General features: G+C 35.4%; 1 protein-coding gene across 1 annotated transcript; it reads right to left on the bottom strand.

Moving 5' to 3' along the window:
* Nucleotides 1–8,217: 8,217 nt before the first annotated feature.
* Nucleotides 8,218–14,871, bottom strand: LOC137654836 (protein starmaker-like). The gene is made up of 7 exons (XM_068388793.1): nucleotides 12,727–14,871; nucleotides 11,778–11,871; nucleotides 10,692–10,814; nucleotides 10,422–10,577; nucleotides 9,675–9,797; nucleotides 9,420–9,542; nucleotides 8,218–8,762 (listed from the first exon to the last, which is right to left on the bottom strand). Exons 1-7 carry the CDS (start codon nucleotides 14,869–14,871, stop codon nucleotides 8,218–8,220), a joined length of 3,309 nt encoding a protein of 1,102 aa, XP_068244894.1.
* Between the last annotated feature and the right edge of the window lie 129 nt (nucleotides 14,872–15,000).

Here is a 15,000-nt window from a genome sequence, read left to right as displayed (position 1 = left end):
ATTAAAGAGAACAGTGTCTCCTGATTGTGACAATGCAAACTGTATTGCTTTAACAAATATATTCCAATACATTGAATCCTCAATCATTGACAATTATCTGCCTGAATACCTTGTTTTATTACATCGGCATTACCTTAGATTTCTAGAGCAAATATCTGAAGTTGTGATTGTACCTCACAAAGTCTCAACTTTAGGGGATAAAATTGTGAAATATTTTGGTGATAGAGTCAAAATAGATTGTTCAAGTAGGAAACAAGGTTTGGTAGTGTTTTCTAGCAAGGTAAATGAAAAACTGGCCCTTTCAACAGATTCAAAATTTAGCAGCTCAGAAGAGCATATTGTGACTGAAGCAGCCTCTACATTGCGTTCTAACATCCTTGAAATTTGTAAGTGTGCACCTGAATTGCCTGTGTCCTTGTCACTTACCAAACTATGTCAATTGGATGTCATTGTATCACCTCAATCTGCTGAATATGGAAATGACACATCCCGGAATCTAGCCAAGTTTTGAAAAGGGGTGCACTCTCTGTGTGGAGAACTAGGAATACCTTTTCCAGAAGTGCAGTTGATACTACCTTACAGAAAACTGTGAATAGGGATGCCGCATCCAGGCGAAAGGGTATTGCTGCATTTACACAGAATGTTGCAGCCTGTAAGAGAGGGACAGTGACAAGATCTTTTAGGGGAGCAATTCTGAGTTGTCTCCTGGAAATGGCTGGAATCACTCAGGTGGATGATGATGATACAATACAGGAACTAAAGCAATCGAGGATAGCCAAAGACAATGCAGACCTTAAGAGCACGATCACAGAGGTGGAGAACACACTCAATTCATTCATTGTTAATGATGATACTCTGTATTGCCTAAACACTGGCAAAGCTGCCTCGGATGGTGTGAAAGACAGTCTTCTGCAGTCAAAAGAAACTGGAACTACCTGGCATCAAGTTTTTGTAAATGAACGTAAGGTAGATGGTGGGCGTTTTGAACAGGCTGTTAAGCGAAGAAAGGTGATGAATTTCACACAGAGTGCAGTAAAAGTTAAATTCACCACAAAGGACAAACAGATCAAGGAAGCAAAATGCACCAGAGACATATTTGGGAGGCTGCTGTATTTGTAAGTAACACAAGAACTTGATCTCACTATTGTCCTATCCTATCCTCTCACTCTAGTTCCTTTCTCATTGTGTCTTATAACCGGTGATATGAACAAGACATCAAAGAGCACATTAATGGAAAAATTAGAAGCAATGGGAACCTTGAATGCCATACCAGACAGGACTGATGTCTATATTATAAATGCTATGTTCTTCTTCTGTGTACTTTACATGCCATCCATCTATGGGGGATGGCAATATCCATTCTGAAACAAGCTTGTAGCACTGGTGAAATTGTACACATAGTCTGTGACACATCCTAATGGGCCAAGTATCAAGGACATTGAACATGACTTGCGTGGTAGGACACCCACTACCCATATAATCACTGGCTCGTCACAGAAAAGACCACCAGATCCCAACACGGCTTGGAGCACATCACAATTCAAAACAGAGTTTTTGGCCTTCTTGAAGGATGAATAGTCATCAGATAGATATGCATCGACTCTTCAGGGACATCAGGTCTACTTTGCAGTGGAAAATGAATGCTACCTTTGCACTTCAGCAAGTGGAAATGTCAACAGGATCCTGGTTCATGAGCTTCAGTGCAGGCATGAAGAAGCCGATACACGGTTACTGTACCATGCAAACTTTGTTGCTGTTAACTATGATGTGGCCCCAGTGATTATCATTCGCAGTAACAACACTGACGTCTTCATCCTCATTCTCTACCATGCTAGGTTTCGTAATGCACAGATTTGGATGGATGCTGGCTTGAGTTCTAGAAAGTCCAGGCGTTTCATAGATATGTCACATCTTGCAACCAAACTGACTGGACCTTTATGCGATGCTCTACCAAACTTCCATTCTCTGAAAGGCTGTGATTACACAGCCTCTTTTATGGGAAAAGCAAAGTGGAAGCCATTTGAAATAATGAGAAACAACCCTAGGCTCACATTAGCAATTAGTCTCATTGGAGACTCAGATGTCATCGATCCAGATGTTGCTGCTGTAGTTGAAGAGTACTTGTGCATTGTCTATGGAGTTCGGAACCTGACAAGTGTTGATGAAGCCAGGCTTTAACTTTTCCGCAAGTAGTATGCCCCAAAGAAGGAAACTGATCCGTTGGATAAAATCAAAACTTCAGACCCCTGTTGTCTTCCTCCTTGCCAAAGAGTGTTGCAACAGAAGTTGTTAAGAACTAACTTTGTTGCACACATATGGAGGAATGCAAGGGAAGCCGATTCAGTCTCATTTTGTCCTGAAGAACATAGCTCGAAAGTCCAGAATGGCAGATTGATGATTGTCTGGTTCACTGGCTCAAATACTCCTGATAAGTTAACCGTTGAAGAATCTGATGTACAGGAAGATGATGATGATGATAATGATGATGACGATGATGAAAGGGACACTGAGAGCCAACATTCCTCGGATGAAGGAAAGGAAATAGATTTTTAGAGAAGTCCATATTAGCAAAATAGCTGGAATAGATCCCACCTTCTTTGAAAAACTTTATTTGTATCACTTTTTTTTTATATTTTAAGCAAATTTTGATGTCTTATTTAGCCAAACTACAACTAAAACCCAAATCCGCCATTTCAAAGGGCTGACCTTGACCTTTTGACCCCTGGTGACCTCTAATAATAAATTAATTAATTTAGTTTGATATCAAATAAATCTACTGATCAATAGCATCATTTTGGTATATAGTTCGTTATGCTAGGCCCAGTGTGAGAGGAGCTGCAGCCAATTTACTTTCCCCTATCCCCATATTTTGCCGAATAATGAAAAGTCCGTTTTCAGACAAAAGGGCTTAATAAAATCCACACCCACCACTGCCCAACTTAAAGATACCCAATTTTTGATGTCCCATGGTAGACCTTTTCCAAAAAGGCCCACTAGAATTTGGTCTTCTGCGGTAAATAAATGGGTGCTGGCTCTCGCTCTATTTCCAATAAGCTACCACAACCGAACATCATTAGCCTATATTTTTTAATATGATTAGTTATCTAAATAGAGATATTTTTTTTTGTGTGTATTGATCACCGCACTTCTAGATTATTGATAGGTTTGTTTCGAGTAAAATTTTGAAATAAAGAACATAATTATATGAATTTTTTTTTTTTAAATATCCAAAGTTTAAAACAAGGAATTTTAAGATCGATTGAAAATGGCAGTCAATCTAAGTCAGGTATCGCAGACAAATATATTTGGAAAACGCAGGCCTACATGGCTGAGGACTATGAAGTATGAAGTAGGTGATGATGAATGTTGAAGTACTGAAATAAAAGCTCAAGATAGAGACGACTGGCGGAATCTAACCGAGGCCCTTTGTGTCAATAGGCGTAAAAGGTGGTGATGTTGATGATAATAAATGACTTCACAACACGAGGCAATACGACCTCTTTCGAAGTTAAAGGGGGAATGAATTCAACTAAATATAGTTCTGTTTGTGCTTAATATTCTTTCTCCAGGCTCAAACAAATGAAAGTTCCTGTAAATAAAAAGCGTCACTATTTTATGACACAAGATTATTTTTCATATAGAAGCTAACGACAATTAACAATTTTCTTCAGGGTCTATTGCTTCAAGCGTGTTTTTTTTTTTTTTTTTTTTTTTTTTTTTTTTTTTTTTTTTTTTTACGTGTGACTCGTGTACAATTTCATATCGAAGCTCCTCTTGGACTTTTACATAGCATTATTTTCATTGTTATTTATTGACATCACTGGTGGTATCGATATCGTAATGATTGATTGATTGATTGGGTTTTCTGGCATCCTGGTATCGTCATGAATACTGCTAGCACTGTCAAGGTATATACCTAGAGTCATGCTAATAGCACTACTATCATTAAGAGTGATAGCAGCAGTTCGTGATTTTCATAATGTATATTTGTATGATATTCAGTAGAGAATCTATGGTGATTAAAATATTGAACTAAGTTATCATCATTATCATAATCATCATCATCTCCTATGCCTATTGACGCAAAGGGCCTCGGTTAGATTTCGCCAGTTGTCTGCAAGTTATAGTACAGTAAAATCAGGCTTACATTACGTCCAAATGATATGAATTTATTACCAGAAATATAAAACCTAATAGACAAAAATAGAAAACTTTCAGGTTTGTCTTAAAAATGATCCATTACCGGAAGTGAACAGGACCTTTGAATATTCTACAGGAACTGCTGTAGTAACCATCTCTCTTTCCTAAATGGTAGGATACCTGAACAAGGCAGGGTAGTCATAGCAGTACTGTATATACCGTAAAAAAGGCTAAGACCTTCTCCATCCAGACTTCTATTACTGTTACGTAGAGTCGCTCGGTGTTACCTGTTATTCACAGAACTACTTTGGATGCGTTCTGTGTTGATGTGAGTACGGGTCATTTTAAACAACTTCGGTTTGGGGAGAGAGAGAGAGAGAGAGAGAGAGAGAGAGAGAGAGAGAGAGAGAGAGAGAGAGAGAGAGAGAGAATCAACCACCTTACTTGTAATCGGTCATGACCTGTGACGCCTGAACTATATCTCACTAATAGCCTGTGGAAAACTTTTGTTCTTACATGACATGCAAAATTCTTTTAAGATCTCTCACCCAACCCGTAGCTCAGTCATTCCCTAACCCTATTTTTTCGGAGCGGAGGCCGTGGTGGTGGTGGGGGGGGGGGGGGGGGGGGTTTGCGTCTATGGAAGGGCAGCTGATATTTTCGGCGGCGGACTCAATAACTACTATACAAATAAATATATTCAAATGAGATTTAAAGGGCTTATTTAGATATAATTCTAATGTTCATAACTGCTATAGGCTTGCCCTGGCTGTCACTTTAGTTAGTAAATGACGACTTTTAGGTAAAAAATCAGTTAGGAGGAGCAAACTACTCCTAGAATTTTACAATTCAAATAATTTTCACTGGGTTTGATGGGTGTTAGTGAGCTACATATATATCAATTTTCGTATTGATGCATGCCATAGAAAAGCCACAGTAGCAATTTTTCGATATCCGCGAGAGGCCGATTTTATGCGGCACCGTAAATTATTCGTAGAAGACTTCACATATCTAAATGAAATTTTCAGGGATTTGTGGGATGGATATTTACTTTGTCCATACCAATTTTCATATTGATACCTGTTATAGAAAAGCCACAGAAAACGTTTATTTCGGTATGGGTTGAATGGTTATTTTTGGCGATGGAGTAAATTGTTCCCATAATAATTCACACATCCAAGTGAAAATTTCAGGGATTGATGGGAAAAACTGTTTCTCTGTTCCTACCAAATTCCATGGTAATATCTACAATTGTAAAGACATAGCTATCATGTAGCCTTTTTAAATATGCTGTTAACATTGCTGTTGTCGTTTAGCCCGAGGAAAATCGTAAATGGAAGCTTACGGAAACATTAGACATCAGTGCGAGATTGAAATGGTGCTGTGATCATAAACTCGTTGACTTTTATTTGGTATCTGTCTCTGGTTTGTCGTAATTTCTCTCATGTGAATTTATATAAAGCACTTTTCTCTCACCTTCCGTCACATTCTCTTATAATGTATAGTCAAAGGTTTTATTATTGCTATACTGTGAAAGTGATATTACAGTTATTCGTTCGTTTCAAGTCTATATATATATATATATATATATATATATATATATATATATATGTATATTTATTTATATATATATTTATATATATATATGTATATATATATATATATATATATATATATATATATATATATATATATATATATATATATATACATACATACATAATTTCTTTAACCTAAAGCTTACACATAAAAGCTTAAAGAAGCTGAGAAAATACGAAAATTCCTGTGGGAAACACATTGACGCCTCGAAGGTAATCACCTTCAATGAAAATTATATAGATTTATTTTATATATATATATATATATATATATATATATGTATGTATGTATGTGTGTTTGTGTTTGTGTATTTATATATACATCTTTGATCCCAGTATATAGAAATTTATTTCTAATTGAGCACGATATTGTGCTGATTTTTATCTATCTATATATATGCATATATATGTATAAAATATATAGGTTATTTGAAATATATATACATACATACATATATATATATATATATATATATATATATATATATATATATATATATATACATATATGTATGTATATATAAGTATATATGTATATATACATATATATATATATATATATATATATATATATATATATATATATATATATATAATAAAAAGTTATCCATCAAAGATTAATTTTTCCTATGTATGGAAACTTTTAACCCACCCTGTGTGTATGTATATATGACAAAAGTTCCAAATTAACAATGTATTTATAAATTTGCTTTAAGGGCATCAATAATTCACATTGGTTCACGTGGAAGAATGCATTTATCCATCATTCTTTAGAAGCCTTTGGGGGCCCAACTCCCTCCCTCTCCAAGTATGTCGATTCACCTGAAGAGGGAGACAGTTGGCACCGATAATCTTGGGAAGAATAGGGCTAAATGTAATCCCTTAAGTAAACCTATCTGAAATATTGAGGTCCTTGACATAACAATTATATATATATATATATATATATATATATATATATATATATATATATATATATATATATATATAAATTTAGCATATTTAGACGTGTTTTTCATATTCAAATAAGCCATATATATTTTTTTAATACATTAATGCCTGGATTCTCTTAACGACCTCGGGATCAGAGCCCCAGGCGAAATCACGCAAAGACAATAGCTTTTGACCGGCCGGGAGTCGAACCCTGATCCAGGAAACTTGTATATACAGTAACATACCACTTGTACATCTTTTTTCGTAGCCAAGTGGTATGTCACTGTACATACAAGTTTCCTGGACCAGGGTTCGACTCCTGGCCGGTCAGAAGCTAATGTCTTTGTGTGATTTCGCCTGGGGCTCTGATCCCGAGGTCGTTAAGAGAATCCAGACATTAATGTGTCAAAAATATATGGCTTATTTGAATATATATATATATATATATATATATATATATATATATATATATATATATATATATACATATACAGTATATATATATATATATATATATATATATATATATATATATATATATATATATATATGTATATATATATATATATATATATATATATATATATATATATATATATATATATATATGTATGTATGTATGTATGTATTTATTACTACTACTACTACTACTACTACTACTACTACTACTATGATATACATAAGGGTTTCGCCATTACCAAATGGCTCACCAGGTGGGTTTGGCCATCTGTCATTTTTGCAGGCTTGGTTCCCACGAACCTCATCCCCTCCTTTTTTCTTTTACATCATTCCAATAATTTGATTACATTTACATCATTACAAAAACCAGAAAAAATATTTTTTATATAATTTTGTTGGATTTTTTATTTTTTAATCTTTTATTTTTTTTTAGATTTTTTATCTTATATAATTTTTGGGGCATTTTCTAGTTTTATATTTTTTTTCGATTCTAAAATTTTATATATTTTTTTGGATTTTTTAATTTTTATATATTTTCTTCATTTTCTTGCTATTATAAATTTTTTTGGATTTTTTAGTTTTATATTTTTTTATTAATATATATATATATATATATATATATATATATATATATATATATATATATATATATATATATATATATATATTTTATTCTATTTTTTTTTTTTTGCTGCCGTTGCTGCTGCCAGGCAGTGAAGCCTACATTCTGAAGCTGGGTTGAGCATTTCTGTACTTATTTCAGGCTGTTACACAGCAGGTAGTGCACTCCTCCAGACGTACCTCAGTAGAGAAACACTCTTGGGCCATCCTATAAAGACTTGACTGCATAGTAGAAGCCGAGCGTTTTCCCTCTGCATAGCCGGTCTTCTAAGTTATTCCCCCAGAACCACTCGAAGGTTGGTATCCGAAAGAATAGACCTAGATATCCGACCTTTTGTTCACCTGATGAAGACCTTGTACCTCCCCACCAGGGAACATAGCATACTAGAAGCAGCTCAGCTATTCCTTTCTGCAAAGCCAGCCTTGTAGGCTGGTCCAAGCATCCTCCAAGCAAGACACATCAGACTTAATGATTCTTTTTGTTCTTCTGGAACTGATTCCTGGGAATGCACATCTTGGGCTGTTTTTCAACATTTTGCTTCTTTCGGTTCATGGCCTTTGTGTCTTTCATGTCGGTCTTTTTTGGTCCCGGATTTAGTCTTGTAGGCTTTTGACGACCCCTGAATCCTCTGCTGGGCATTCCTTTACCACGCTCTTGTTTTGGTAGATGATGACCTTTGCCTTTGCAGGGGCCACCTTCGGTTTCTTCATCCTCTTTTTCTGAATCTTCCTCATCATCTGAATCTTCAGTATCTTGTTCTGAATCCTCCTCATCATCTGAATCTACAGTATTTTGTTCTGAACCTTCCTCTTTATCTGAATCTTCAGTATCTTGTTCTGAATCTTCCTCATCATCTGAATCTTCAGTATCTTGTTCTGATTCTTCCTCATCATCTGAATCTTCAGTATTTTGTTCGGATTCTTCCTCATCATGTGAATCTTCAGTAGCTTTTTCTGAATCTTCCTCATCATCTGAATCTTCAGTATTTTGTTCGGATTCTTCCTCATCATCTGAATCTTCAGTATCTTGTTCTGAATCTTCCTCATCATCTGAATCTTCAGTATCTTGTTCTGAATCTTCCTCATCATCTGAATCTTCAGTATTTTGTTCGGATTCTTCCTCATCATCTGAATCTTCAGTATCTTATTCTGAATCTTCCTCATCATCTGAATCTTCAGTATTTTGTTCGGATTCTTCCTCATCATCTGAATCTTCAGTATCTTGTTCTGAATCTTCCTCATTATCTAAATCTTCAGTATTTTGTTCTGAATCTTCCTCAGCATCTGAATCTTCAGTATCTTGTTCTGAATCCTCCTCATCATCTGAATCTTCAGTATTTTGTTCTGATTCTTCCTCATCATCTGAATCTTCAGTATCTTGTTCTGAATCTTCCTCATTATCTGAATCTTCCTCATTATCTGAATCTTCAATATCTTGATCTGAATCTTCCTCATCATCTGAATCTTCAGTATCTTGTTCGGATTCTTCCTCATCATCTGAATCTTCAGTATTTTGTTCTGAATCTTCCTCATCATCTGAATCTTCAGTATCTTGTTCTGAATCTTCCTCATCATCTGAATCTTCAGTATTTTGTTCTGAATCTTCCTCATCATCTGAATCTTCAGTATCTTGTTCTGAATCTTCCTCATCATCTGAATCTTCAATACTTAGTTCTGAATCTTCCTCATCATCTGAATCTTTAGTATCTTGTTCTGATTCTTCTTCATCATCTGAATCTTCAGTATTTTGTTCTGAATCTTCCTCATCATCTGAATCTTCAGTATCTTGTTCTGAATCTTCAGTATCTTGTTCTGAATCTTCCTCATCATCTGAATCTTCAGTATCTTGTTCTGAATCTTCCTCATCATCTGAATCTTCAGTATCTTGTTCTGAATCTTCCTCATCATCTGAATCTTCAATACTTAGTTCTGAATCTTCCTCATCATCTGAATCTTTAGTATCTTGTTCTGATTCTTCTTCATCATCTGAATCTTCAGTATTTTGTTCTGAATCTTCCTCATCATCTGAATCTTCAGTATCTTGTTCTGAATCTTCAGTATCTTGTTCTGAATCTTCCTCATCATCTGAATCTTCAGTATCTTGTTCTGAATCTTCCTCATCATCTGAATCTTCAGTATCTTGTTCTGAATCTTCCTCATCATCTGAATCTTCAGTATCTTGATCTGAATCTTCCTCATCATCTGAATCTTTAATACTTAGTTCTGAATCTTCCTCATCATCTGAATCTTCAGTATTTTGTTCGGATTCTTCCTCATCATCTGAATCTTCAGTATTTTGTTCGGATTCTTCCTCATCATCTGAATCTTCAGTATCTTGTTCGGATTCTTCCTCATCATCTGAATCTTCAGTATCTTGTTCTGAATCTTCCTCATCATCTGAATCTTCAGTATCTTGTTCTGAATCTTCCTCATCATCTGAATATTCAGTATCTTGTTCGGATTCTTCCTCATCATCTGAATCTTCAGTATCTTGTTCGGATTCTTCCTCATCATCTGAATCTTCAGTATCTTGTTCGGATTCTTCCTCATCATCTGAATCTTCAGTATCTTGTTCTGAATCTTCCTCATCATCTGAATCTTCAGTATCTTGTTCTGAATCTTCCTCATCACCTGAATCTTCAGTATCTTGTTCTGAATCTTCCTCATCACCTGAATCTTCAGTATTTTGTTCTGAATCTTCCTCATCATCTGAATCTTCAGTATCTTGTTTGGATTCTTCCTCATAATCTGAATCTTCAGTATCTTGTTCTGAATCTTCCTCATCATCTGAATCTTCAGTATTTTGTTGTGAATCTTCCTCATCATCTGAATCTTCAGTATCTTATTCTGAATCTTCCTCATCATCTGAATCTTCAGTATTTAGTTCTGAACCTTCCTCATTATCTGAATCTTCAGTATCTTGTTCTGAATCTTCCTCACCATCTGAATCTTCAGTATTTTGTTCTGAATCTTCCTCAGTATCAGAATCTTCAGTATCTTGTTCTGAATCTTCCTCATCATCTGAATCTTCAGTATCTTGTTCTGAATCTTCATCATCTGAATCTTCAGTATTTTGTTCTGATTCTTCCTCGTCATCTGAATCTTCAGTATCTTGTTCTGAATCTTCCTCATCATCTGAATCTTCAGTATCTTGTTCTGAATCTTCCTCATCATCTGAGTCTTCAGTATCTTATTCTGAATCTTCAGTATTTTGTTCTGATTCTTCCTCATCATCTGAATCTTCAGTATCTTGTTCTGAATCTTCCTCATCATCTAAATCTTCAGTATCTTGTTCTGAATCTTCATCATCTGAATCTTCATCATCTGAATCTTCAGTATTTTGTTCTGATTCTTCCTCATCATCTGAATCTTCAGTATCTTGTTCTGAATCTTCCTCATTATTTGAATCTTCAGTATCTTGTTCTGAATCTTCCTCATCATCTGAATCTTCAGTGTTTTGTTCTGAATCTTCCTCATCATCTGAATCTTCAGTGTTTTGTTCTGATTCTTCCTCAGTATGTGAATCTTCAGTATTTTGTTCTGAATCTTCCTCATTATCTGAATCTTCAGTTTCTTGTTCTGAGTCTTCCTCATCATCTGAATCTTCAGTATCTTGTTCTGAATCTTCCTCATCATCTGAATCTTAAGTATCTTGTTCTGAATCTTCCTCATCATCTGAATCTTCAGTATTTAGTTCTGATTCTTCCTCATCCTCTGAATCTTCAGTATTTTGTTCGGATTCTTCCTCATCATCTGAATCTTCAGTATTTTGATCTGATTCTTCCTCAGTATCAGAATCTTCAGTATTTTGTTCTGATTCTTCCTCAGTATGTGAATCTTCAGTATTTTGTTCTGAATCTTCCTCATCATCTGAATCTTCAGTATTTTGTTCTGAATCTTCCTCATCATCTGAATCTTCAGTATCCCTTTCTGAATTTTCATCATCTGAATCTTCAGTATTTTGTTCTGATTCTTCCTCATCATCTGAATGTTCTGAATATTCCTCATCATCTGAATCTTCAGTATTTTGTTCTGAATCTTCCTCATCATCTGAATCTTCAGTATTTTGTTCTGAATCTTCCTCATTAGCTGAATCTTCAGTATTTTGTTCTGATTCTTCCTCATCATCTGAATCTTCAGTATCTTGTTCTGAATCTTCCTCATCATCTGAATCTTCATTATTTTGTTCTGAATCTTCCTCATCATCTGAATCTTCAGTATCTTGTTCTGAATCTTCCTCATCATCTGAATCTTCAGTATCTTGTTCTGAATTTTCATCATCTGAATCTTCAGTATTTTGTTCTGATTCTTCCTCATCATCTGAATGTTCTGAATCTTCCTCATCATCTGAATCTTCAGTATTTTGTTCTGATTCTTCCTCAGTATCTGAATCTTCAGTATTTTGTTCTGAATCTTCCTCATTATCTGAATCTTCAGTATTTTGTTCTGATTCTTCCTCATCATCTGAATCTTCAGTATCTTGTTCTGAATCTTCTTCATCATCTGAATCTTCAGTATTTTGTTCTGATTCTTCCTCATCATCTGAATCTTCAGTATTTTGTTCTGATTCTTCCTCATCATCTGAATCTTCAGTATTTTGTTCTGATTCTTCCTCATCATCTGAATCTTCAGTATTTTGTTCTGAATCTTCCTCATCATCTGAATCTTCAGTATCTTGTTCTGAATCTTCCTCATCATCTGAATCTTCAGTATCTTGTTCTGAATTTTCATCATCTGAATCTTCAGTATTTTGTTCTGAATCTTCCTCATCATCTGAATCTTCAGTATCTTGTTCTGAATCTTCCTCATCATCTGAATCTTCAGTATCTTGTTCTGAATCTTCCTCATCATCTGAATCTTCAGTATCTTGTTCTGAATTTTCATCATCTGAATCTTCAGTATTTTGTTCTGAATCTTCCTCATCATCTGAATCTTCAGTATCTTGTTCTGAATCTTCCTCATCATCTGAATCTACAGTATTTTGTTTTGAATCTTCCTCATTATCTAAATCTTCAGTATTTTGTTCTGAATCTTCCTCATCGTCTGAATCCTCGATATTTTGTTCGGATTCTTCCTCATCATCTGAATCTTCAGTATTTTGTTCTGAATCTTCCTCAGTATCTGAATCTTCAGTATTTTGTTCGGATTCTTCCTCATTACCTGAATCTTCAGTATTTTGTTCGGATTCTTCCTCATTATCTGAATCTTCAGTATTTTGTTCTGAATCTTCCTCATCATCTGAATATTCAGTATTTTGTTCGGATTCTTCCTCATTATCTGAATCTTCAGTATTTTGTTCGGATTCTTCCTCATCTGAATTTTCAGTATTTTGTTCTGATTCCTCTTCATCATCTGAATATTCCTCATCATCTGAATCTTCTATATTTTGTCTCGATTCTTCCTCATCATCTGAATCTTCAGTATTTGGTTCTAAATCTTCGTCATTATCTGAATCGTCAGTATTTTGTTCGGATTCTTCATCTGAATCTTCAGTATTTTGTTCGGATTCTTCATCTGAATCTTCAGTATTTTGTTCGGATTCTTCATCTGAATCTTCAGTATTTTGTTCGGATTCTTCCTCATCATCTGAATCTTCAATATTTGGTTCATATTCTTCCTTATCATCTGAATGTAAAACCTCTTCCTCTGATTCTTCATTCTCTACCTCTGATACTTCATCCTCTTCTTCTGATTCTTCATTACTTACTGAATCTTCAGTATTTTGTTCCGATTCTTCCTCATCGTCTGAATCTTCATCCTCTTCCCCTGATTCTTCCATTTCGTCAGGCAAGAAACTAAATCGGTTTTGGACGGGAATGCCCAAAATGTCTTTTTCTTTTTCGCTCTCAGAAGAATCCGAATTTTCCTCCTGTTCTGAATCTTCTTCCTCATCATCTGCATCTTCAGTATTTTGTTCTGATTCTTCGTCCTCTTCCTCTGATTCCCCATCTTCTTCCTCTGAATCTTCATCCTCTTTCTCTGATACTTCATCCTTTTCCTCTAATACTTCATCCTCTTCCTCTGATTCTTCACTACTTACTGAATCTTCAGTATTTTGTTCCGATTCTTCCTCATCATCTGAATCTACAGTATTTTGTTCCCATTCTTCCTTATTGTCTGAATCTTCACCCTCTTCTTCTGATTCTTCAATTTGGTCAGGCAAGAAACTAAATTGGTTTTGGACTGAAAAGTCCACAATGTCTTCCTCCTTTTTGCTCTTAGAAGAATTCGAATTTTCCTTTTCTGAAGATTCTTCAGTTACGATTTCCACAGTTTCATTATCATCTTCTGGTTCATTATCTTCCGATGCTTCCCTAATTTCTATTTCATCATAATTTTCTAGCAATTCTCCACCATTTTCTGTTTCTTCAGAAAATTCGAAAATTTCTTCATCACTTGAAGTCTCTTCCAATACGATCCCAAAAGAGTCAGAGTTTTCTTGTGTCTTCTCCTCCGATACATGGGCGTCACCGGTTTCTTCATTATTAGATTCCTCCTGTTGGGCATTTGCTCTTTTTTCCTCTTTCTTTGAAGACATAACACTCATTGCGATGATTGCGCCTCCAACGAAAAGACAACCCGCAGCACCTGTCAACATGAGGTTACTTACCGCTCCATTTTCGAATGTACAGAAAGGTTTCTCTGTATTCAAATCTGGAAGCAGTCTCGGGAGTATCCAATAGGATTTCAGCTCCTCGTTGAATTGGTCGATTCGATTCTGCATTCCATTTCCAATCATTTCGCATTGTTGAGCTTCTTCAAAGGCGTTCCACATCCTTCCAACAAATGGGAAGAAGTTCATCGCTCCTCGTAGAAGTGAACTCTGCGAGCCATTAGTTCCGACTCCTCCTCCAAGAAAGGTCTCCAAGCGCGGCATCTCTGGAAGAAGCCACGAGAACATCCTGAAGGTCCAAGAGTTTTGGAAAGTGTTCAACTTTCCGTTGAGATATAACAGATATTCCTCACAAAGAGAGTTTTGTCCCTGAAGAACTAACTCTCCGTGAGCCAAGTTGAGTCCTCCGAGAAGGGTTCCGACGGCTAACAAAAACATTCCAAAGCTGGGTGTAAACACTTTCGACACAGTAGGATTCATTGTCAAAGTATATACCGGCTTCTTCATCTCGTACTAGCTCTATTCTAAAAAAAAAAAATAGTTGACAAGCAAACGGCTCCGAAAGATTTTGAAGACTTCATGTTGCATGAAAACCAATGAAGACTTACTGAAGACATTTGTATCTTTGAGATGGCT

This window comes from Palaemon carinicauda, chromosome 15 (genome assembly GCF_036898095.1).
Source record: "Palaemon carinicauda isolate YSFRI2023 chromosome 15, ASM3689809v2, whole genome shotgun sequence".
Lineage (NCBI taxonomy): Eukaryota > Metazoa > Arthropoda > Malacostraca > Decapoda > Palaemonidae > Palaemon > Palaemon carinicauda.
The sequence above is the reverse complement of the archived record's forward strand: the minus strand, read 5'-3'. Positions and strand labels throughout refer to the sequence as shown.